The 26,665-nt window shown below is 39.6% G+C and overlaps 1 protein-coding gene and 1 long non-coding RNA gene across 2 annotated transcripts in view; both read right to left on the bottom strand.

The window, feature by feature from the left end:
• Positions 1–21,230, bottom strand: part of ror2 (receptor tyrosine kinase-like orphan receptor 2) — a 44,329-nt gene extending 23,099 nt beyond the window's left edge. The window contains exon 1 of the mRNA XM_040048616.1: positions 20,772–21,230. Coding sequence (XP_039904550.1) covers positions 20,772–20,835 — 64 coding nt within the window. The 5' untranslated portion in view covers positions 20,836–21,230. The remainder of the gene's footprint in view (positions 1–20,771) is intronic.
• LOC120744319 lies at positions 7,163–13,374 on the bottom strand. Its single transcript, XR_005698341.1, has 2 exons — positions 12,543–13,374; positions 7,163–9,637 (listed from the first exon to the last, which is right to left on the bottom strand). It is a non-coding gene; the product is annotated as an uncharacterized LOC120744319 (long non-coding RNA).
• Positions 21,231–26,665: the final 5,435 nt, after the last annotated feature.

Below are 26,665 nucleotides of genomic sequence, written 5' to 3'. Positions count from 1 at the left end.
AGTGGGTAAACATCTTACACACTGAGCAGAAAGGTAGATGAGGGACAGGTGAATAGTCCATCAGCTATGAGCTGTGAATATAATTAGCAGGTGATTAAAAAGAGTTTGCATTGGATAAAGTATGTGAAGATTGTAATATAAAATACAAGCTTTTACATAAAAAAATTATTTTAAAAAAAAAGACTACACAAAACACCGCTGTGCATTGTAACAGAAACATGAAGCAGTACTTTACCGCAAAGAGAACCGGAACCAAGTCTGGTTACATGATTTTATATACATGATGTCCAGTGACTAAGGTGAAGGTGCATGACATCCACTAATCAAAGGGTCCATAGGCACTAATAAACGCCAAATTGTCCGTGATATATTTACTAGGGTTTAGCATTTTAAAAGGTAAAAAATACAAAATAAACAACAAAAAAAAACTGTTTGAATATCAGTCCATTTACTATTTTGACCAAAGTAATCATACACAAGCCTCAAAGATACTACTTTGTATTTGGTGTTGGGTGCCATCTCCAACAACAATGAGGCGGCCTACATGGATGAAGTGAAGAATCTGGCATTGTGGTGCCAGGACAACCACCTCCAGCTGAACGTCGGCAAGACCAAGGAGCTGGTGGTGGACTTCAGAAGGGGTCAGCACAGAGACTACAAGCCCATTATCATCAATGGAGCTCCAGTGGAGAGGGTGCAGTCCTTCAGGTATCTTGGTGTCCACATCTCCTCAGACCTGACATGGGCTGCCCACATTCAGGTCCAGACCAAAAAGGCTAGGCAGCGCCTGTATCACCTACGACAACTGAGGAAGTTCAGGGTCTCTCCAAAGATCCTCAGGATTTTCTATACAGGCGCTGTGGAGAGCATCCTCACACAGAACATGACATCGTGGTTTGGGAACAGCTGTGTGAAGGACCAAAAAGCTCTCCAGAGAGTGATCCGTACAGCAGAACGCTGCTGCAGGATTGCGCTCCCCCGCTTCAGGACACCTACACCAGGAGATGCCGGACTAGAGCAGCGCAGATACTGAAGGACCCGTCCCATCCTGGCAACAAACTGTTCCAACTTCTGCAATCTGGTAGAAGGTTCCGCATCATCCGGGCAAGAACAGAGAGACTCAAGAGGAGCTTCTATCCCCAAGCCATCCGGGCCCTAAACACACACACCCGCCCTCTCACATCATCTATAATTGACTGAGACAGGACTCTCTTCCAGACACTCTAAACCAAGGCACAATGTACATTCTAAATTCCTTTAATTTTAAATATGTTTATATTGTCTATTCTGCAAAATAGTCAGATGTCTATTCATATTAATGTACAGAATTCACCTGCTTGCTGCTACTACTGCACATTCACCCAATGTGTGTGTATTATTTTTTATATATATATATATATATATATATATATATATATATATATATATATATATACACACACATATACACATACACATACATACACATACATACAGGGAGTGCAGAATTATTAGGCAAGTTGTATTTTTGAGGAATAATTTTATTATTGAACAACAACCATGTTCTCAATGAACCCAAAAAACTCATTAATATCAAAGCTGAATGTTTTTGGAAGTAGTTTTTAGTTTGTTTTTAGTTTTAGCTATTTTAGGGGGATATCTGTGTGTGCAGATGACTATTACTGTGCATAATTATTGGGCAACTTAACAAAAAACAAATATATACCCATTTCAATTATTTATTTTTACCTGTGAAACCAATCTAACATCTCCACATTCACAAATATACATTTCTGACATTCAAAAACAAAACAAAAACAAATCAGCGACCAATATAGCCACCTTTCTTTGCAAGGACACTCAAAAGCCTGCCATCCATGGATTCTGTCAGTGTTTTGATCTGTTCACCATCAACATTGCGTGCAGCAGCAACCACAGCCTCCCAGACACTGTTCAGAGAGGTGTACTGTTTTCCCTCCTTGTAAATCTCACATTTGATGATGGACCACAGGTTCTCAATGGGGTTCAGATCAGGTGAACAAGGTGGCCATGTCATTAGTTTTTCTTCTTTTATACCCTTTCTTGCCAGCCACGCTGTGGAGTACTTGGACGCGTGTGATGGAGCATTGTCCTGCATGGAAATCATGTTTTTCTTGAAGGATGCAGACTTCTTCCTGTACCACTGCTTGAAGAAGGTGTCTTCCAGAAACTGGCAGTAGGACTGGGAGTTGAGCTTGACTCCATCCTCAACCCGAAAAGGCCCCACAAGCTCATCTTTGATGATACCAGCCCAAACCAGTACTCCACCTCCACCTTGCTGGCGTCTGAGTCGGACTGGAGCTCTCTGCCCTTTACCAATCCAGCCACGGGCCCATCCATCTGGCCCATCAAGACTCACTCTCATTTCATCAGTCCATGAAACCTTAGAAAAACCAGTCTTGAGATATTTCTTGGCCCAGTCTTGACGTTTCAGCTTGTGTGTCTTGTTCAGTGGTGGTCGTCTTTCAGCCTTTCTTACCTTGGCCATGTCTCTTAGTATTGCACGCCTTGTGCTTTTGGGCACTCCAGTGATGTTGCAGCTCTGAAATATGGCCAAACTGGTGGCAAGTGGCATCTTGGCAGCTGCACGCTTGACTTTTCTCAGTTCATGGGCAGTTATTTTGCGCCTTGGTTTTTCCACACGCTTCTTGCGACCCTGTTGACTATTTTGAATGAAACGCTTGATTGTTCGATGATCACGCTTCAGAAGCTTTGCAATTTTGAGACTGCTGCATCCCTCTGCAAGATATCTCACTAGTTTTGACTTTTCTGAGCCTGTCAAGTCCTTCTTTTGACCCATTTTGCCAAAGGAAAGGAAGTTGCCTAATAATTATGCACACCTGATATAGGGTGTTGATGTCATTAGACCACACCCCTTCTCATTACAGAGACGCACATCCCCTAATATGCTTAATTGGTAGTAGGCTTTCGAGCCTATACAGCTTGGAGTAAGACAACATGCATGAAGAGGATGATGTGGACAAAATACTCATTTGCCTAATAATTCTGCACTCCCTGTATGTATGTATGTATGTATGTATGTATGTATGTATATAAAATGTTCTTCCTCTACCCCCCCCCATTTTTGCACATGTCGAGGAGCGTGTCAGGCTACATTTCACTGTGTGTTATACTTGTATAACTATGCATGTGACAAATAAAGAACCTTGAACCTTGTACAGTTTCTTTCTTCTTTTTCAACATGTGCTACAAACTAACCTCTGTAAATGCACTCTTTTTACTACCTCACTCACACTGCCCAATCTTAAAAGTTTTCCATCTACTAGAGTTTGAAATGCTTATAAAATACACCATTAATACTAATATACTATCCATCCATCCATCCATTCATCTTCTTCTACTTATCAGTGGCCGGGTCACAGGGGGCAGCGGCCTAAGCAGAGAAGACCAGACCTCTCTGTCCCCTGCCACCTCTTCCAGCTTGTCCGGGGGAACACCAAGGCGTTCCCAGGCCAGCCAAGAGATATAATCTCTCCAGCGTGACTTGGATCTGCCCGCTTTTACATACTCCGCAGGTCTGGTGATACGATTACAAAATCGATCATTGACCTGCGGCCTAGCATGTCCTGGTGCCACGTGCGCTTATGGACACTTATGTTCAAACATGGTGTTCGTTATACCAAATTACGGTTTGCGCAGAAGTCCAACAACAAAACACTGTTTGGGTTCAGATCCAGGAGGCCATTCCTCTCAGTCACGCCCCTCCCGGTCTCATTGCCATTGCATACATGAGCATTGAAGTCTCCCAGTAGGATAACAGAGTCCCCAGGCGGAGCACCCACCAGCACCCCACCAAGGGACCCAAGAAGGCCGGGCTCCAAGAAGAGTGGCGCACTGTCGTCATCACTTATGCGCCGAGTGGCACATAAGCGCAGACGACAGTCAGGACCCAGTCCCCGACCCGAAGGCACAGGGAACAAACCCTCTTGTCCACTGGGAGAAACCCCCATGTACAGGCAGCAAGCCGAGGGGATATTAGGATACCCACTCCAGCCCACCGCCAGGGGCAACTCCACACTGAGACCAGCCCCTCTCCAGGAGACTGGTTCCAGAGCCCAAGCTGTGCATTGTGGTGAGCTCAACCATATCTAGCCAGTACCTCTCAACTTCACGCATCAGTTCAGGCTCCTTCCCCACCAGAGAGGTGACATTCCATGTTCCAATTGCTAGTCTTGGTAGCCGGGGATTGGTTCGCCAAGGCTTCCTCTCCTGGCCGTGCACAGCACACAATACACGCAAAAACTACGGCACCTCCTGTGGGTAGTGGGCCTGCAGGAGGTGGGGCCATGTCCCTTTTTTGGGATGTGCCCGGCCAGGCCCCATGAACTAAGGCCCGGCCACCAGATGCTGGCCCTCGGGCACCCTCCCCGGGCCTGGCTCCAGGGCGGGGGCCCCGGTAACGCAATCCTGGGCAGGGTGAACTGTCCCCTTGGTGTTCTGTGTGCCATGGGAGACCCTACCATGGGTCAGAAGCCCTCGGACAACATAGCCCCTGGGATCCCTGGGACACCCAACCCCCTCCACCACGATATGGTAGCAATTCACGGAGGGCTAGAATAATGACTTACTAATACAAAGAAAAAACAAAAAAAGAAAAAGAAAACAAATAAAATTTGTGTTTAGGACATTAACAAGAGGCAAAATTATGTTTTGTTGCTTTCAGCCTATTTTACATGTCCAAGGCTAAAGACTTATATGCATTTACACATATGGCACAACAGTGGTAACGTCACAAATTACTTTTAAAAAGTTATCCTGATCACAATCTAATATCGTCAGGCAGGTGAGCTAAGAAAGAGTGACAGTTTAATTTACAAACTGTGTGTTCATTTAAGCATTTTGATTTACTGAAATGAACACCATTTATTATTTACATATAATTACATACATAACCACACATACTCTATAATTAAAGCAAATGCCAAAAGAAAGAAATCTTCATACTGTCAGTATTGTGGGATAACGCTTTGAGGACCCAAGCCAGCAACGTTATGTATACATGGTACGTATCACATAAAAAAAACAAACAAACAAACAAAAATGGTTACATTGTAATGTTGGTTCTCTGAATGAGAGGCTCCCTCTTTAGTCAGTTACATATTCCATAGGTATGAAGCAACTCTTTAAGACACCCAGAGAGGAGGGAGTACTGGTCAGCTGGAAGAGTAAAAGGAGTGAAGGTATAGAAGATAGTCAGTGACCCCTGCCCACTTTGATTTACTGAAAATTGGTGCGTTCCAAAACTCTTGACCATTAGTCTAAGTTAGCTGTTTAAAACTACTCTTTCAAGAACTTTTCAAATAAAAGGAAGGTTGGCGATTCACCAGTTAGCTAGAACATCTATGGCTTTTTAAGTAATGGTCTAATTACTGCCACCTTAAAGGCCTGTGGTACATAGCCCATTAATAGAGATGGGTTGATCATTGGTAGGTCATCTTTAAGCTTCTTTGGCAGAATGGGGTCTAATAAACATGTTGATGCTTTGAAAGAAGTAATTACTGAAGTTAACTAACTAACGATCAACTGAAGAGAAAGAGTCTAGATAAATATCAGAGGCAATGAAATGTAAATGGATAATTGATGGAACCCGTCTCCTAGATATTACACATTGAACTGAACCAATCACTTTCCATTTCTGGTAACAATACAAATCCAATTATATCTATTCAAAGCACCCGTATACCACAGTTATTAGGTCATCCATGGCTGAGTAAATATAAACATCATATTGACTGGACTTTTCGAAAAACATTTAGCACTCTCGCTCCCGCCACGCTATAGACCTGTTTCCTAGTGCTTCAATTCCTACAAGCTGTCTTCATAGATACCTCCAAAGACAAAATTCTCCCTCAGTTCAGCATTACTGGCTCCTTAAGATGGAAGCACAAATCTCTGAGGAGAGTTCATGGATGGCATGGTCTGCTATCCCTGACAAAACCAGAGGCATCCCGATAAGCCAGGGATGCTGGGAATCTCCTATAATGAGGAAGATACTGTCATGGTTCCCCAGTCTAGAGCCTTGCATTGGGACTGGGATCAGACCCAACGCACATTTTGCAGGAGCGGTTATAGGGTCACCACAGGCGGTAGCAGGCAGCTAAAAATAGATAGCAGGTCCCAAGATTGTTAGGAGGATGGAGAGTGCAACAGAAATTTAAGAGACCATAAGTGCAACAACATTTTTGGAGTATAAAACTGGAGAGGTTGGAGAGTATAAAACTAAAGAAAAGAGGAAAATTGGATATTTGGAAAGATTTTTAAATCGCTATAAATCAAGTTCAGCCATGTGACGAGCTTGCTATCTTGGTGGGCAAAACTACTTCACCATGACCGCAAATAGAGGACAGTCAGTAGTACTGCAGGAATACAGTGTATTTTTTTTCCACCTGTCTCGAGGCAAGAGTACTTGGATCATCTATCCTTGGAGGAAAAACAAAGATACGAAGGGAAAACATAAATTTTGCGGTCTTGTGATCGATATTCTGCCCCGATAGCTTTAATTAAATCCCTGAAAGTGGCAACATCCCTCCCAGAGCTCCTTGTTCAGTGACATCTACATGTATGTTGTAGAGAATCTATCACCTTAAACTGCTGCCAGGATGAAAGCTAAAGTACCGACAGCTACTTGCATTTTCGATCTGAATGGGTAAATAATGCCACTATGTAGGAGGGAAAGAACAAGGAATCGTTCATCCGTATATAAAAAAAAAAGATAAGCGCTACTTAACTAGCTTAAGCAAACTACCAAACGTAAATCTTACATTATGTTTGCCTGGACATTTACAGTTTAGGGCCAGGAAAGTTCTGGTAGTATTAATTTTTTTACATCAATGTTGTGCCATAACTGTAAATTGACCAAGTATTTTTCTCATGTCTGTAGATCATTTCTACAGTTTAAATGAGGCACCACTGACAGTTGGGGTCTCTGCAGTGGTCTTCTGGCTTTGATTGGTGTGGAGAGATACTGTGTGGACTGGATAAACATGTCTGAACATGTACCTAAGTGTATCACATACATCTAGATGGAAGATTAGGTAACCACAGGATCAAGAATTTTCCAATGATTATCATGAGATGAAAGATCTGTTTTGTCTTTTGTTCATTTTCCCTCATTTTTTTTTGGTAGAAACTGGAGCAAAAGTGCTGTGTAATTAGGGTAAGCACACAAAATGGGTTCAACTTTAATACTGGTTAAAAGCAGGAAGCAAGAAATGGTCATTTACCCTTCCAAATTAAAAGGCTATTTTTATTCAGAAGTCATTTACACACATGCAACATCCAAACTGCTGAGCTGAGCTACCAGGGGACGAGGGTAAAATCAAAAGCCAAATTAGACAGGGAAAAAATGAGAGCGGAAATCCAAAATTGTTACTCCCCTAAGCCAACTGTAGACTGGAAACTCCGAATCTAACGTGCCGGAATGTGTGGTAGTACAACAAATCATTTCACTTGTCAAACATTTATCAACTCACCACTGAGAATAAGGACACATAAATGATTATGATAATTCATAAAAGTTTAAGGTTAGTGTGGCTGACAAACACACCACAATACCCTGAAGCATCATACCAAGTAGCCACTCGGTCGGGTTGCTATGTGGCTCCAAAAGAAGACACATCAATTTAAAAAAACAAAACAAAACAAAACAAAAAAAAAAAAAACACTACTGTGTGCATTCATGGTTCTGTTGCCATTTACCCTGACAAATTACTACTATTATTACTACTATGTCATAGCAGCCTGTTTATTATTTGCTGTTTGTTAATGTCCAATTGTTTAGTAAATTCTATATTTAATTCATCTACTTCTACACACACTGGTAGATGAAGCTAATTTAAGTTCAATCTCTGATCACTGATTTGGGCAGTTCTTTTAAAGCATTTTTTCCAAATCACTTTAATTTCCGTTGTCATTAAAGTTGACAGTTGTGATTCTTTGTGTATTGTTCGCTCTCTTTATAAGAGAAAACTGCAAAAAAAACAAAAAAACAAAAACATATTTAAGCGAATTAAATATTTTACTTTTTAAATCTGAAATATATTTATAATGGTATTTTGCTGTTGATCTTAGTTAATTATTGCAGGTGAATAATTTGCTAGTTTTTAATCCATTTTAAAATGTATACTATACAATAAAGATGTGTGCAAAATGTGAAAAGGGGATGGAAACTTTTAGACAACTGTATATTGTGAGCACTTTGAGATTGTAGGACTAAATTCTAACTGGAAATCAAAGGTGGTGAAGTTCTTCTTTTGCACAAACTATTTCCAGATGTGACTAACAGGGTCATTCACGCTTATCATCTACACATAAACATGTATGAAAAACTATGTTGCAGTCTCTCTCACATAATGTATCATGGATTGTCAGATGGTATCACTTGCCTGCAATGGAATTTCCCCTTTCTCTGATGCTATCTTTCCACCCTACAAGCCCTCATCATTGAAGCTTACACAAGAGTAACCCCATCCCCATGACTGAGTTAAAACAACAAAAGACAACTCATTTGAAAAACAACAACAACAAAAAACACCAAAGAGGTTTTTTTTTAATTTAATTTACCGTTTGGGTAATCAAATACAAGACAATACATGGCACTGGGAAGGTTGTGATGAGGACTAAGCCGAGTTATTTCCATTTCATTGGATCTTAGATAAGTAGGTGCATACCATTTTGGCTCTGTTTAAAAGCCAGAGTTAGCTGTGGAAAAGAGGCCGTTTTGATGCACATGAAGCACTAGTATGTGCCAATTGTTTATCTTTCTCCAAACCAGTCATTAGTCATTCTTTCCTTTCCATCCAAATAGTTTGAGGGAAGAACAGTAAAGCAGAACTGAAAAGCAGCAGCAGAATTTCATTTAGTTGTGAACAAAAACTCTTCTCCTATTTTCTTTAAAACCCTTTGGCCCAGTCTCTGACCTATGATTAACTAAGCATCTGCTGGATGTTTTGGAAGAGCAGCAAGAAGAAGAAGCATCCTTTCTACAGACTCCTGACAGACAGTAAAGGTGACAACCACAGGATTTTTCGGCTAGAAAGGAGAATTCATGATTGATAATGATGTCCTTTTTATGCAATTTTGTGTTAGTTTTCCACCATCCAAAAAGTTCTTTTTTCCCCCCTCTCTCCACAGAATATTTTCCCACAAGTCTGTGGGATCATCAAGATATTTATTTTAAGAAATGTGAGATAACCCTTTGGATTCTTTTTGATTAACAGTGGTTTTTGACTCAGGACTGTCCGATGGATCCCTTTTTACCCAGCCTCTTTCTTTCTTACTGTTGGGTCATGAACACTGACCTTAACACGGCCTAGATTTTAGTCATCAACTAATAATTATGCACCTCCATGTGTACATCCACATGCCTGCCCTTTTTTCTGTGATTGCACACATGTTTCCATGCAGAATTTACATTATAAAGGACTAATGTACCTCAAACAGAAAAATTCAAGCGGACATCGAAGTAGAATAATAGGAATTCCTACAAAACTGCTCAAAGAAGTCCTGCCATTAATTAATTCTTCGATCTTAAATATGATCAACCTATCTCTAATGATCGGCTATGTAGCACAGGCCTTCAAGCTGGCTGTAGTTAAACCTTTACTCAAAAAGCCATCTCTAGACCCAGCAGTCTTAGCTAATTATAGGCCAATCTCCAACCTTCCTTTCATATCAAAAATCCTTGAATAAGTAGTTGTCAAACAGCTAACAGATCATCTGCAGAGGAATGGTTTATTTGAAGAGTTTCAGTCAGGTTTCAGAGCTCAGCACAGCACAGAAACAGCTTTAGTGAAGGTTACAAATGATCTTCTTATGGCCTCTGACAGTGGACTCATCTCTGTGCTTGTCCTGCTAGACCTCAGTGCAGCGTTCGATACTGTCGACCATAATATCCTATTAGAGCGATTAGAACATGCTGTAGGTATTACAGGTACTGCACTGCAGTGGTTTGTATCATATCTATCTAATAGACTCCAGTTTGTGCATGTAAATGGAGAGTCCTCTTCACACACTGAGGTTAATTATGGAGTTCCACAGGGTTCAGTGCTAGGACCAATTCTGTTTACATTATACATGCTTCCCTTAGGCAGTATCATTAGAAGACATAGCATACATTTTCACTGCTATGCAGATGACACCCAGCTCTATCTGTCCATGAAGCCAGATGACACACACCAATTAGTTAAACTGCAGGAATGTCTTAAAGACATAAAGACCTGGATGGCCACTAACTTTCTGCTTCTTAATTCAGATAAAACTGAGGTTATTGTGCTCGGCCCTGAAAATCTTAGAAATATGGTATCTAACCAGATTCTTACTCTGGATGGCATTACCTTGGCCTCCAGTAACGCGGTGAGGAACCTTGGAGTCATTTTTGACCAGGACATGTCCTTCAACGCACATATTAAACAAATATGTAAGACTGCTTTCTTCCATTTGCGCAACATCTCTAAAATTAGAAATATCCTGTCTCAGAGTGACGCTGAAAAACTAGTTCATGCATTTATTACTTCCAGGCTGGACTACTGTAATTCATTATTATCAGGATGTCCAAAAAACTCGCTGAAAAGCCTTCAACTAATCCAAAATGCTGCAGCAAGAGTCCTGACAGGGACTAGAAAGAGAGAGCAGATTTCTCCTGTTTTGGCTTCCCTTCATTGGCTTCCTGTTAAATCCAGAATTGAATTCAAAATCCTGCTCCTCACATACAAGGTCTTAAATAATCAGGCCCCATCTTATCTTAATGACCTTGTAGTACCATATCACCCTATTAGAGCGCTTCGCTCTCGCTCTGCAGGCCTACTTGTTGTTCCTAGAGTATTTAAAAGTAGAATGGGAGGCAGAGCCTTCAGTTTTCAGGCCCCTCTTCTGTGGAACCAGCTTCCAGTTTGGATTCGGGAGACAGACACTATCTCTACTTTTAAGATTAGGCTTAAAACTTTCCTTTTTGCTAAAGCATATAGTTAGGGCTGGACCAGGTGACCCTGAATCCTCCCTTAGTTATGCTGCAATAGACGTAGGCTGCTGGGGGATTCCCATGATGCATTGAGTTTTTCCTTTCCAGTCACCTTTCTCACTCACTATGTGTTAATAGACCTCTCTGCATTGAATCATATCTGTTATTAACCTCTGTCTCTCTTCCACAGCATGTCTTTATCCTGTCTTCCTTCTCTCACCCCAACCGGTCGCAGCAGATGGCCGCCCCTCCCTGAGCCTGGTTCTGCCGGAGGTTTCTTCCTGTTAAAAGGGAGTTTTTCCTTCCCACTGTCGCCAAAGTGCTTGCTCATAGGGGGTCATATGATTGTTGGGTTTTTCTCTGTATCTATGAAGCGCCTTGAGGCGACTTTTGTTGTGATTTGGCGCTATATAAATAAAATTGAATTGAATTGAATTGAATTGAATTGAATAACTTAAACATGGACAACTTTGGGTTTCCAGTTGTCCATGTCAACAATAGAGTTTAATAGCTGAAGTAAGTTAACATTCGTTTCCGCTATATTTAATCAGGCTGACAACAAGACTTAGGTATAATAAAAGCTTACTAACAACAGTTACACCAAACCAACATCCTCCTAGCATCTTACATAAGGTCTCTGAACATCAAGAGAGTGAAGGTAAATGAGCAAAGAAAAACCAAAACATCATCATTAGATCTTTTCTCTTGTGTAAGCTTACTTTGACCATTTTGCAGTTAAGTGAAAGACTGTAAATATATAAAAATAACCTGTTGGTGTAGCAGTCGGAAAAGCCTCGCAACTGTTATTAGCGTCCTCCATTAGCTCTGCCACAATATGCTGTTGACTTTTGTATAAGCAGAGTTGTTAATATTAATATATAATAATCTTGTTAATAATTTTGGCTCCTCACTGCGTATGATTCTGGATACCGTAGCTCCTGTGAAAAAGAGAGCCTCAAATCACAAGTACTTGGCTCCCTGGTATAATTCTCAAACACGTACCTTAAAGCAGATAACTTGTAAGCTGGAGAGGAAATGGCATATGACCAATTTGGAAGATTATTTAGCCCGGAGAAATAATTTGCTGCTTTAAAAGAAAGCCCTCCATAAAGCTAGAACATCTTAGTATTCATCATTGATTGAAGAAAATAAGAATGACCCTACGTTTCTCTTCAGCACTGTAGCCAGGCGGACAAGATGTCAGTGCACTGTTGAGCCAACCATCCCTTTAACGTTAACTAGAAATGACTTCATGAACTTCTTCACAAATAAAATTTTAACCATTAGAGAAAAAAAATACTCATATTCATCTTACAGATGTAACAACCTAACATTCTACAGCTGCTTTCAGTACCATTGATATTCATTTAGTCTTTTTCTCCAATTGATCTTTGAGAGTTAACTTCAGTAACTACTTCCTGCAAATCATCAACGTGTCTTTTCGACCCCATTCCTACAAAACTGCTCAAAGAAGTCCTAACATTAATGCTTCAATCTTTAATAGTCAGCTATGTAGCACAGACCTTAGCGCTGGCAGTAGTTAAACTGTTACTTAAAAAGCCATCTCTAGACCCAGCTGCCTTAGATAATTATAGGCCAATCCCCAACCTTCTACTCACCTCAAAAATTCTTGAAAGAGTAGTTGTCAAACAGCTAACAGATCATCTGCAGAGGAATGGCTTATTTGAAGAGTTTCAGTCAGTTTCAGAGCTCATGACAGTACAGAAACAATTTTAGTGAAGGTTACAAATGATCTTCTTGTGGTCTGACAGTGGACTCATCTCTGTGCTTGTCCTGATAGACCTCAGTGCAGTGTTTGATACTGTTGACCATAATATCTTATCAGAATGATTAGAACATGCTGTAAGTATTACAGCTAGTGCGTTGCAGTGATTTGTATCAGATCTATCTAATAGACTCCAATTTGTTCATGTAAATGAAGAGTCCTCTTCAAACACTAAGGTTAATTAAGGACTTCCCTTAGGCAGTATCATCAGAAGGCATAGCATACATGTTCACACCCAACTTTATCCATCCATGAAGCCAGATAACACACTCCAATTAGTTAAACTGCTGGATGACCTCTGATTTTCTGCTTGTAAATTCAGATAAAATAGAGGTTATTGTAGTTAGCCCTGAAAATCTTACAAATATGGTATCTAACCAGATTCTTACTCTGGATGGCATTACCTTGTCCTCCAATAACACTGTGAGGAATCTTGGAGTCATTTTTGACCAGAATATGTCCTTCAGTGCACATTTTAAGCAAATATGTAGGATTGCAGTCTTCCATTTACACAACATCTCTAAAATTAGAAATATCCTGTCTCAGAGTGATGCTGAAAAAAATCTAGTTTATGCATTTATTACTTCTAGGCTGGACTACTGTAATTCATTATTATCAGGATGTCCTAAAAACTCCCTGAAAAGCATCAGTAAATCCAAAATGCTGCAGCAAGAGTACTGACAGGGACTAGAAAGAGAGCAGATTTCTCCTACATTTGTTTCCCTTCTTTGGCTCCATGTGAAATCCATAACTGAATTCAAAATCCTGCTCCTCACATACAAGGTCTTGAATAATCGGGCCTCATCTTATCTTAATGACCTTATAGTACCATATCACCCCATTAGAGGACTTCACTCTCACACTGCAGGCTTACTTGTCCTTCCTAGAGTATTTACAAGTAGAATGGGAGGGAGAGCCTTCAGTTTTCAGGCCCTTCTTCTGTGGAACCAGTTTCCAGTTTGGATTCGGGAGACAGACACTATCTCTACTTTAAAGATTAGAAAAAAGGACATTTTTAAGCCTAAAACATATAGTTAGGGCTGGATCAGGTGACCCTGAGTGTTCCCTTAGTTATGCTGCAATAGGTGTAAGCTGCTGGGGGATTCCCATGATGCATTGAGTATTTCTTCTTTGGTCTTTCTCACTCACTATGTGTTAATAGACCTCTCTGCATTGAATCATACTTGTTATTAATTTCTGGCTCTCTTCCACAGCATGTCTTTTGTCCTGTCTTCCTTCTCTCACCCCAACTGGTCGTGTCAGATGGCCGCCCCTCCCTGAGCCTGGTTCTGCTGGAGGTTTGTTTCTTCTTGTTAAGGAAGTTTTTCCTTCCCACTGTCACTAAAGTGCTTGCTCATTAGATGATGATTATTGTTTTGTTTTTTTCCCCCCCTGTATGTATTATTGTAGCGTCTACTTTACAATATAAAGCACCTTGAGGCGACTGTTGTGATTTGGCGCTATTTAAATAAAATTGAATTCAATTTACCGAAAGTCAAATGTAATCAAAATACTACAGTTCTGATAACCTTTGACATCAACTGACAAGTTCATCAACTTAAAAACTTAAAGCAATGAGTTCCTTAATGTTTTTAGGTTCTGCTAACTTTACCTATTAGATTTTCAGTGGGACTCAAGCAAACAGAAACGGTTTGTTCGTTTGTTTTTAAACCAGGAGTAACATATATTTCGGGTCATTGTCATGTTGGATGACAAAGCAACAACTCTAACCGAATTCTACTGTTTACTACTTGAGGTTTTTTGTTTGTTTGATTGTTTTGCAGTATTTTGTTTTATGCTGCGTTTCAGTTTGGGGAATGTGTTGTTTCAGTTGTGTCCTTGCCCTTCTTTCTCCAAACATAAGCAGGGTCTCTATGGCCAAAGAACTCTAGATTTATCTCAGGTGACCAAAAGACGCTTTTATACATAATGTTTCTCCAGATTGTCCTTAGCATACTTCAGTCTGGTTTAAAGGAGTCTCTTCTGCAGAAGTTGAGCTTTTCTTGGTTTCAGTTTTTCAGGGGACTAATAATATTGACCCTGGTAATTTTTTGTATTGTTCTAAATAATTCTTTTATTGTGCAAAGAAAAATAATGTATGCTTTCTAAAGAAAACTAATATGTTCAGAAATGCTATGTTGAAAATCCCTTGCTCTGTTAAAAACTCACAAAAGAAAAAGAGTTACAAAGGTAGAGAAATATGCACCATAAAAAATAAGAACACATCCTGGGACACTTTAACAGGATAATTACGAACAGGCTCAACAACAGTGCCTGTGGCTCCAAATATCTTATAATGTAAACAGACATTGGCCAGGCAGATGCTGGACTTCAGCAAGACTGAAAACATCCGTAATCTCTTCCTGGAGACACAGACCTGACAATCCACATTTCAGTTCCTACAAGCAACATATTTTTAATTGTGTGTTCTGATAAGATGTCATACACATTCAAACTACTTCACAAAAGCTCTGGCCTTGAATGGATGTGTTGATGGGATGGACCCTCTCTTACTTAACAGACAGATTATGTAGCACATTTTAACAGCTGATCCAGCCAGGTAACCAAAGAATTGAGAAAACCTCCCAAATGCAATAAGGGAGTATAATCTATGATGTGTTGCTCTGCTGCAGACTAAATGTGTATGTCTAAGGAAATCAAGCCAGACTGAGAAATACATGCTCTACCTTCAAGTCTCAGCACTCTATAGATATATTTATTTTCATAAAGAACTTTCTTGGGAGGAGGGGTGCTGGTGGAAAATCCACTGTAAACTAGAAAAATCGAAATGATCTAAAGGTTCCTCCAAAGCCCAAAGTAAGAAATCCATCTGCTTACAGCCTCTTCACCACCACCAGCCCCACTTTTTGCCAAAGGCCATCATATTGAACGTGACTGAAGACCCTCACCAACTTTAGTGGGGTGGTCCAAAAAAAACATTTATCCATTTGCAAAAAATATGTCTTTGGTGCACAGCTGTCGTACATATTTAGCAGCACAGGTAAATGAAACTGTATATCATTGTAAGTTGGAGCCTTGAATCTTTGTGTAAAAGAAGATTTGTGTTGTCTGGATATTGAACTGGTAGCAGTTGGAATATGCCCATATTACAGAAATTATTATCATTATTACCCTTGACTTTAAAGATGTGCTACTGGACAGAACATAACCTTTTAGCAGTATCCCAGCTGTCCCACTAAAGAAAACAGAGTACTAGACATGTATTCATGTATGCCACCAATGCAAACAGTGCCATTTCAATCCCTCCTTTGCATTTCTGACCAGTCTAGTCCAGCTGACCCCAAAGTATCTTCCTCTAGTTAATTGAAAAAACTGTATCCTCAAGAGTTGCTAGGAGGTGAACAAATGAAACTATTGGGGCGCTGTAGGAATGCTTTGAGTACCTACTCAACTCGACTTGACTCTTAGGGTTTTCCTTTAAGTGGTACAACCTGTTACCAGGTACTTTTTTTTTTTTTAGCACCAAGGTTTTTAGGCCAAGGTTCCAAGTGATCCGAAAATGTGACATCAATAGACTGCATGCCACCTATTGGCTAGTCACTGATGTCACTCAAGTCATGAGAGCAATGACTTCACAAAAATCAAAACCACCATTTAAAAAAAAAACAACAAAAAAACAAAACAAAATACAACAAAAACACAAAACAACGTAGTGGTTCCTGAGTCTGACAAAAAGCCATACACCTAGCAGCAGGTATAGCATCGCCTTGATGTGCTCCATTGTTTTGCTGTATTTGTGTCCGGTGCAAATGACTTTATGGACTTTTGCCCGCATTGCTAATAACGACATTAGGTGGTACTCAACTGTAATATAAAACAACCAAATCAGAGTAGAGTTGAGTCGAGTCAAGTCGGGAATACTGGAAAAGGGCTATGTGTGAAACACATGAAGAGGACATTACCAGTTTTACTGGATCTCTAACAAAAAATATGAAATTCCGTGAACACAAACTCATACCAGCTCTGACTGAGAACAACAATCCCTGTATCAAATTCATAGACTCCTACAGGAGGAAGCGGGGGGCTAAATTTGAGCCAATTAGCACAAGGGATTGGTGGAATTTTATTTTATTTTCATTTTTTATTAGTCCTGTATTTATCCAGGTAAAAAACTGATTGAGATTAAAAATCTAGTTTCCAAGAGAGACTTGGCATCATGGCAGCAAAAGTCAAAGTGTGAAATAGCCTGAAATAAATGACTGGGTTTAAGGTGAGAGACAACCAGTGAGCAGCCTAGAGAGCAAATAAGCTAAACAATTTATTTAAAAAAAAAAAAAATCTAACAGGATTAGTTCTGCCTCCTTCCAACCACACACCTCAACTGCATTCAGTGATTTTGACCTTTTCCCCTCAAAGTGAACAGATTGTACTGGAAGGCCAACACCAAAACTGGGGTTGTATACAAGAAGGGAAAGATCCTTCAACATGTGCACTATTGCAGATTTTTTTCATCAGTCTGTTGTAGCAAGTTCTGTAGTCTGCAAGAAGAGCAGCACAGAGGCTGACGTCACCAACAAACTGAAGAAAAGACAAATTTATCAGAAAAGCTGTGCCTTGTGGTTTCTAACAAACTGGATACATTTGATGATGTGGTTGACGTCGCCGAATAAACTGTTTTTCCATCAAGTATAATGCCTAAATTATGCTTCAGCAGGAAATCTATGTCATAACCAAAACCCCTTTAAACACCACCTTCCAAGTACCCTGATGTGCACCTCCTGAGAAATGTAAGGACATGTCAGGTCAACGCAGCCTGCAATAACCGAATAGCACGGAAGGTTGCGGTGTAGGGTTAAGAGGGGTTTCCAATTACCTCGCAAGTTACAACGTAGATTTCCGCATAAGTCTAAACTGGGTTTAACTCTCTGAACAACTTACTGGACAGTCAGCAGGGCACTTCCCATAACAGGCTGATATAGCATTGGGGCTACAAGGACAGCTACAGGAAACTTTTCATACCTACTGCAATAACTCTGTACACTGAAGCACATCTGTTTGGCAGATAATCATCTGTTCTTTCAACCAAGCCACAAGTGTGATTTCTCGTTTGTATACAAAAAGCTCCCTACTTTGGGAAACTTTCTTTTGCAGCCTTTTCATTGTTCCTGTTAAACTAGTCAGTATATTCCCTCTGATACAAAATGTCTTCCTTGTTTATACTCCACACATCAGCACTCAGACATATACAGATTGCTGAAGCAACACATTTTAGCATTAGGCCTCAACAGTCTGACTATTTCATACTGCTTTCACTACTACAAACATGTGTTTTCCTGATCCTCTGGTTCCACCTAGTCACTAGAGTAATGGGGAGATGTGAATATTATACTTGCATGGTTCTGTATGTCTGAAATAATTAAAAAACAAAACAAAACACAACTAACAACTAACATATGGACCGATACATCTATTTTTTTTTAATAATCAACCATCTTTATCCAGCTCTTAAAAGTCCTGTTGTATTATTCTGTCCAGAACAATGAATGATGTGTCCATCTATATTTAAGGATCTGACAATTCAATCACAAATAAAGATCTTTAAGCCTCTGAATCTGTTGTATTTCAGTAGAAAAAAAATGTTTTGTGGCTGGAATACATTTGACATGATTTGTTACCAGGACAACAAAAGAAAGAGAGCTGTCCACTCCATTTTATCTAAAACTTGCATGTTTTCTAATCTTAATCAAGTGGGTTTGGTACCTTGATAGCACCGAACAACTAGTAAAACACACTTTTGTGGAGATAGTATAGGGCTGTTTTTTCTCCAACTGCCATGAAAATAGGGTAAATATTTACTGAGGATATTTAAAAGATTGGTTATGATTGTTTGTAGTTTATTTGCTCACATCTCAGCTTCTTTTACGTGAGGTTGCTATCAATTAAATAATTTCTTATGAACATTCACTCCGAAAGTGGTATCAGTGATCATTGGCTGCAGGCTAAAAACATGCCCTTGAGGCCATAGTAGGTTTGAAATGAATTAGGTTTTGTAAGCGCTTACACAACCTAACTAAAATTATGGTTATGGGTGGTTCTATGCTTTCTGAAAGACTACAGAAGATGGCTAAATTAAAAATGTACAGAATGATTTTTAAATCATTCTGTAAGTTTTACAAAACAAATTCAGACAGTTCTCAGATGCTGTTAGCCGATCCAACAAACACTGTTTCAAAGCACAGTCTTTACACCTTTTACTTTCACAAGCCTGTTATCAATGAATCTGTGGACTCCTCTTAGTCTCAGTAATTCCAAGCATGTTCCTTTTCAGCCTCCTGTGTTTAACTTTAGATAAACAGCCTGTTCATTTCATACAATCCCTGCTCTCTCCAAATATGAACTTGAGAGACATGAACTGTTAACATAGGATACATGTCTGTAGCTTTGCAGTACAGATGCAAAAGGGAGGATATTTCAAGTCCTAAACTTTACACTCGATTTCCTTGTAATACAGCTGTTTGACAAGGAGAGGGGTCAGAGGGCATCAGACTGACAAAATAATAATGCAACCCCATAGTGTTTCTGAGGATTTGGTATGGCTCGTCACCCTAAAATGCATCCAACTTAACTAGTTTTTTAGCCTGACATCAATTAAATATGCTCGTGGATGCATCTAGAAATGTAAAATTGAACTCTGCTCTGTGTATTGTCAGAGAGACTGAGATTTCCATAATGAAATAAAATATAGCAGTTTTTCCTTTAAATTCTTCTTTGAAATCTGTTCAGTATCACATGCATTGTTCTTAGCACATATGAAATTCCTTAAGAATGTCAGAAAATATATCTTAGTATGGTTAAAGCAGGGATCCAACACATTGCAATGCCTCCATTTTAAAACTTTAAAAAGTCAAGTTAAAACAAGAACAGAGTAAGTCGAGGCTTATGTATGTACAAATGTATGAGTTTTAAAACTACTAAAAGGAAAAATGGAAAAAAAGAACTCATTTTCCTTATCCCCACCCCACGCAAAAAAGAGTAAATCCTTAATGTTCTCATCTATTTATTTATTTATTTTGAAATCGGAGACCTCTGCACAGCTTCTTCATCCTAGTAGCCAGAGTTAAAAAGAAATGCCGCGACAACACCAAACAGCAGAGAGCAGGAGGAGAATGTGCTAATCATTTAGCTCTCTGCACCCCACCCCCACCCTTTTCCCTTAATACCAAATGGTAAGTCCTCAGAGCGAAAGCTGAAAACAGGAAATCTGCAGAGCTCTCACCTCCCACAGGGGGAGTAAATTAATTAGCATGACTGACAAAGACGTGAGATCACCTCGAGCTATGCGTTCAATTAACATGACAACTACATAGTGGTCCTTTGAGTCCAACACAAGCACCCCTTTTTATGAAGACTAGGAGCTGCAAGAACACACGTCAACAAGCTGAAAGAGGACAAAGAGTGCTTAAGTGGTCACAGATACTTACGGGAGACCCCCCCACCAATCCAACACACACACGCACGCACGCGCACACACACACACACACACACACACAAAATCCTTCCATTTAAAATCGTGAAACGTGTATATTTAAAAAATATAAATACACAACTACAACATTCAACCAGCATAAAGGGCAAAGTTCGAAAGGATTAAAGGAGAGAATGTATAAAGAGATTTAGAGAAGAATCTTATATTTACTGTGTGTGTCCAAGTTTGGGTAAAGTAGGAAATTTAAGCGGTAGTAAGCCATCCGTGCTCTCTGCGAAAATATTGATATTCTCTTTAAACAACGGAAACTCCATTTCTAAACAGATCTCTTTTAACTCGGACTGCAAAAGCGGTCAACAAAATCTATTGTGTGTGGAGGAGTGGAAACAACGTGGAAACATCACAAACTGTTTTTCAAGCCAGAGAATTCTAAATGTGTAGGACTCTTAAGCAAATCTTTACCCACTGACCGGTCTTTATGTTGTGTAGCCCATCACTTCTCACCTTAATCCAAATTCTTTTGGAGTCTGAAAGAAACTCACCTTCACATTTCAGACTGGGCGACAACACAAGTATCCAGAGCAAACTCCTTAGGAAGGTGACCATGGCGTACGTTTTCACTAAGGAAACTTTACAACAAGACTGATAACTTTATTATCCCACTGTTTGAGCCGATGCTCTTCTTTTGACTTCTCGTTTTCTGTCCACAGTCGTAGCTGGAGAGAAAGCTTACTTTCCAAATCGTCAGAAAGTCAGACACGAAGGTGCAGGACAGATGCGGGTTCGGAGAGGGAATCAGGCGGTCGTTCATCCCATTTACAGTCCACAAGAGAGACGGGCTGAGCGGCTGCCTCTGAGCTGCTAGTCCTGCGTTGGCCTCTGTCCTCGCGTTGAAATGCGAGCAGTGACGCGCACATGAAGTGCAATATGGCAAACCACGTTTTTGGAAGAGTGCACCATCTAGAGACAGAACCCAAGAATCCTAACAACCAGACTGCCAGATCTACAAACCTTATCCTGTTAATAGCCTATTTACAAATAAAAACATTAACACGAGGAATCTAGAGTCTGCAGTGCTCATTTTGGGAAAGCATATATATGAGACACAGCGTAGCGTTCAGACCACACCTTTGCTTGTTACAACTGCTGGACAGAACAGGTTTAAAAAAAATCTGGTAAGTATTTCATGGTTCTATCATTTTGCATTATTTTAACTCTATTTTATAGTTTGGCATCTGAGTTATTAGTAGTAGTTTCTTGGTCAAGTCACAGTTATTTTCACTGTAGTTCCTGACTTCTCCTTTAGGTCATTAGGTCTCACTTCTGTTCTTTGTTCTTGTTATTTCTAATATTCATATTTGTGGATTTTCTTTGTTTCAGTTGTCAGGTTCTGTTTATTTCCTTGTGTCATCCTGCCTCCCCTTTGCCTTGTGAAGTCTCAATCACATTTTTTGTTATTTTTATCTCATGTGTTTCATGTTTAGCTTTGCTTCCTCGGTTTTGTCTTTCTTAACTGTTACCAGCTGTTTTTCCACTGGCTTCCTGACCACTTGTTATCCCATACTTGTATGTATGGTTTCACGTTCCCTTTGTTTTTTGTTATGTCCTCCCTCATGTTGTGAACTCCATGCATCTGTATTGATTCCACGTATCTCAGTAGTGATGGCAGAGATAGAACATTATTTTGAAACATTTTAAACACATCACTTAAAACATATGGTGACAAAATAAATGTGATTTAAAAACATTGCACTCAATAAACTGTAATGTTTTTGTGTGTCTTGTGTCTTTTTGTCTCTAACCTTTGTGTTGGTTTATAGTATTATTTCTATGGATGGATATTTTATTTGAACCAGTCAGTATTTGTATGGGGCTCTTCTATACATTTGAGTATTTTTTATTAAGAAAGATAATCTGTTCAACAGTACTCAAGCTGAGAAGGTTTCATGTCTTGCTCTCTCCTGCTTTGGAGAACATTCTTTCACAGGGGGACTGATGTGGCTGGAGTGGAAAGATATGTCTTGACCAGGTGGAATAGATGAGAGAATATGGTGGTATGTTGGGTTCAGTAATCTAGAGGGTTATCTCCTCTTGGTAGATATGAGGCTGAGGGATAGCGCTGAACCTCAACAGAAGCATCAGCAGTAAGACTCTGTTTTTGGTTGGTTTCATCTACCCTGCGGTCAAAAACATCCCACAGCCTCTCTTGATGATGTTCACTTGCCTCTTGTACTGTGGTGGCTGATTTTGATGGTACACAAGCACTTGTTTGCGCTTGAGAAGTTGACTGTTTCTAGGTCAGCACTGTTGAAAGGAGTCAAAGTTGTTTTCAGGGAGGACAAGGCTGCTGCAGCTCGTTCACAGGCGCTGAAACCTATTTAATGTGCTGTTCCATCTAGTCTCAACTTCCTGTAGGAGTTTCATCACAGGTTTTCCCATTTGCTCCTGAATGTCTAATAGCTTCTGCTTAGCAGTGGTACTAGATGCAATATATCAATTCAAGGGTTTCTTAAATGGATTTTTTCACAAACAAATTCAGTGTGTGAGCAAAATAAGGCATGTGTCACACTTGTAAAAGTTGTGCATAGGCTATCATGTTGAGCACATCATCAGTGATTTAACATGTAACCTCGTTCTGTATCCCCCCCATGAATGCAGAAGAACAACTTTGGCTTCCTTCAAATGCTCAGTGGTGTGCATCACCGAATATGTTAATTGAGGTCCACATATACATTACCAGCCAAACAATTTAGAACACCCCAATTTTTCAAGCAGGGGTGACATGGTAGTGCAAGTGGCCCCTGGGCCTCAAGTTTGAGACCCCTGATGTAGAGGAAGTGGCTGATGATTGTGCCAGTAGTCAGTATCTGTAGCCAGTCTTGTCAGGGATGTCACTTACGCTCAGGCCTATGCAGAACGGCAGTGGGGACTGAGCATCTCCTGGGTAAATCTAACACTTGTGCTATTGTGCTAACTAGTGTTTTTCGCCACATCCCCACTGATTTCCTGATGAAGGATCTTAAGGGCTTGTTGATCTTATACAGTTCTAGGCACTCCAGAGTTCATGTGTGAGTCATAGACTTTCTTGTAAGCAATCCAAGAAATGTTTTGCCCCTCTGTTTTTTCTGTTAATTCCTTTTTGTGCCCCGCTCATGTGTTGAGTCATATGCCTATTCATCTTAGCCGCTATGATGTCTGAAAGAGCTCCTACTGAGTCAGGTTGTTGGCTGGTATGTAACTAACTGCACTCCACTCATGGAGTGCAGTTAGCTTCTTTAGATAGGTGTGAATCATATCAGGGCCTAGTGCTGACCAACTCTTCATGCTTCAGACCCTTTCTTGGATGTCTGGCATTGTTCAGAGAGGTTGCTGTTATGATCTGCTCTAAGATCTGCAAGCCACTGAACATTAATGTTATGGATGGATTACTCCATCTGAGCACTTAAAGCGCTTTACACAACTTGCCTCACTCACCCATTCACACCCATTCACACAAGCAGTTTTTTCTATGCTTTGTCTAAGTGCTTTCTATCTAACATTCACATGCATTCATACTCTGATGGATGCATCAGAGAGACTTGGGATTAGTATCTGGCCCAAGGATTTTTGGCATGCAGACTGGAGCACACGGGGATGAAATCACCAACCTTTTGGTTAGTTGGTGAACTACAGCCACCTCAGGATTATGGCAGGAATATGCAGGCAGTCCCTGGAGTATGAAGGAATTGATATCATGCATGATATCAGATAGTTAATCCAATAGCTAATATAATAGCTAATCCATGAGCTAACTGGAAAAGGAAAAGAGAGTAGAATTTTAAATGTCAGAAATAAATCTTTGATTTTTGAAAAAATTTACTATATTTCTTTTTTAAATTGTGTTTGAAAAACAATTTTGAACACCTGTTTTTTTTAAATTTGGAATTCAAAAATGGTTTTTGAAATGAGGTTTTTATTGAGAGTTTTTTACTGGTATTGGGTGGGCTCTGAATAGCCACATGAAGTGTTCACTTCACAGGAGTACTTTAATCCCTGGTAGAACTCACAAACTCACGCCTTAAAGCAGCAGAGGTGGCAAAACATTGACAGACATTCCGTATTTAAGTAGAGGTACAGATACTTTTGTCAAAAAAATACTCTGGTAAAAGTTGATTCAATTACTTTAGTTAAGTAAAAATACAAACCACAGGCTCTGAAATTTACTCTAAGTAAGAAAGTAAAGTAAGAAAGTAAAAAATAGTTCTTTTAAGGATGTTTCTACCAGCAATTTTTGTGAAAAGCTAACTCAACCTTGTGCTATATAAATACAATAAAAGTGTGGCGGGCTGTGCTTTGTGGCTCAGCTGCAGGGAAGGGGTGGAGCAGTGGGTTAAGGGTGTGGTGTCAGGGGAGGCCGAACCACATAGCTGTCCTCCATCACCAGGTTATGCCTATTTCAGTGACTGAATCTACGCATCATCAGCTTAAATTCAAATGAATCTCTGCTATCCAGTATATAACCCAGAAACACCGCATCCATAGTACACCAGTATAACACACTGTTCTTTACTTTAAATTGCAGTTACATCACAAAACAGAAAACTAACCTGTTTATACTGCATTAAACTGCAGAATATTTTCATGCAACCCTTCAATAACAAACAGTTTGTTATATATTAGTGTGTGTGTTGTCTCTAGTAGATACACTGTGCAACAAACTTCACACAAAGAGTTTGCTGATATTTGCTGATATTTGTTGAGCAGACAGAAACATTGCATTTGATATTACCTGCCATGTTACTTCCTTTATGTTCCTCTTTTTTTGGAACAAACTAAATGCTGGAGTCATTTTGCTATCTGGGTATACATTAAATATGATTTTTTTTCTCTTCTCTTTAGGCTCAATTCAGTCTGATGTTCTAAGGTCTGCAGTCATGTTAAATAATAATAATGCCTTTTAAATGTCTCAAATCAAAAGTAACAAGCCTGTTTTGAAAATTTAAGGAAAAGAAAATACAGATATTTTTGTTAAATTGTAGGGAGTAAAAGTAAAAAGTTGTTAGAACAATAAATGTTGAGGTAGAGTACAGGTTCTTGTAGAGAATCAGTTCCCAGTGGTTCACTTCCTTGGAATTGTTCGTTCCTATCAATCGCCCTTATTGGTTTTACTTGCACTTGCAGCTGATTTCTGTCATGGTCTGGTGAGTCACAGTATTTTTCCACACTGTCTGCTCTCCTTTTCGGGGCGGAGCAGTCATCGCTCGTCCAAGTATAACCACCTGGAACTGAATTTGAGCTGTATTTAAGACCAGTGTTCTCCACCAGCCTTTGCTAGACTGTCTGCTAACCTAAGTTAGTTGATGGCTTCATGTGTCTCATGTTTATTCATAGTTTTCATACCTACCTTTGCTCTCGTCTTCTCAGGTGTTCCCTGGAAAATCATTCATCCTCGCAATTTAATTATTCAAACTTGCTTTAATAAATAATAATAAAAAGAGGAAGTGTTTTACTGGTGATTCCTCAAGGTGGATAAACAAACACATGAACCAAATATCTCTAGAAACATCCCGTCTCAGAATTAAAAATAAATATGCTAATGCTAATATGCTGATAAAAACGATTTTATTACTTCTAGGGTGAATTATTGTAATTCGTTATTATCAGGTTGTTCTAAAAGTTCTCTGAAGAGCCTCTAGCCAGAAAAGTTACAGGACATTTCTATTGGATTCCTTTTATTGGCTCCCTGTTAAATCAAGAATTTAAAAATCCTCCTTACATACAAGGTCTTGAACAATCAGGCCCAATCTTATCTATAAATCATAGTACCATATCACCCTAACGAAGCAGTTTGCTCTCAGACTGCAGGTTTACTTGTGGTTCCTAGAGTATTTAAAAGTAGAATGAGAGCAGAGCATACAGCTTTCAGACCCCTCTTCTATGGAACCAGCTCCCAGCTTGGATTTGGGAGGCAGACACTATCTCTATTTTTAATATTAGGCTTAAAATGTTCCTTTTCAATAAAGCATATTAATTAGGGCTGGATCAGATAAACTCTGAACGAGGGATAATAAATCACATTTAGGCAAATGTTGTTGTGATTTGGCACTTTATAAATAAAACCAAATGGAACTAAAATGGTTGCACAATTGAGAAAGGTGAAATATTGTATAAAGAAACCATAAACATGTGAGAAGACATCTAAAAATAAATGTTCACAGGTAGAAACAACAGCCAGTCAGTTGTTTTATCTGAAATATTTCAATTCAGCACATCAAAATATTTTAGTAGTTGGACACTGTGTCTTCAGTGTTGCTATTTTCTGAAAAACTGTTGAATAGTGTTATTAGCAATAAGAACTCAGTTTCTACTCCAGTCTTCTATGGATGTCCTCTCTGTGACCTCAGTTTGGGCCTTGAGAAAACTCAAAGCTAGTATTTTCACATGTCACATCGAGTTA

The sequence above is a fragment of the Simochromis diagramma genome, unplaced genomic scaffold (genome assembly GCF_900408965.1).
Source record: "Simochromis diagramma unplaced genomic scaffold, fSimDia1.1 OVJJ01000683.1, whole genome shotgun sequence".
NCBI classification, from domain to species: domain Eukaryota; kingdom Metazoa; phylum Chordata; class Actinopteri; order Cichliformes; family Cichlidae; genus Simochromis; species Simochromis diagramma.
The sequence above is the reverse complement of the archived record's forward strand: the minus strand, read 5'-3'. Positions and strand labels throughout refer to the sequence as shown.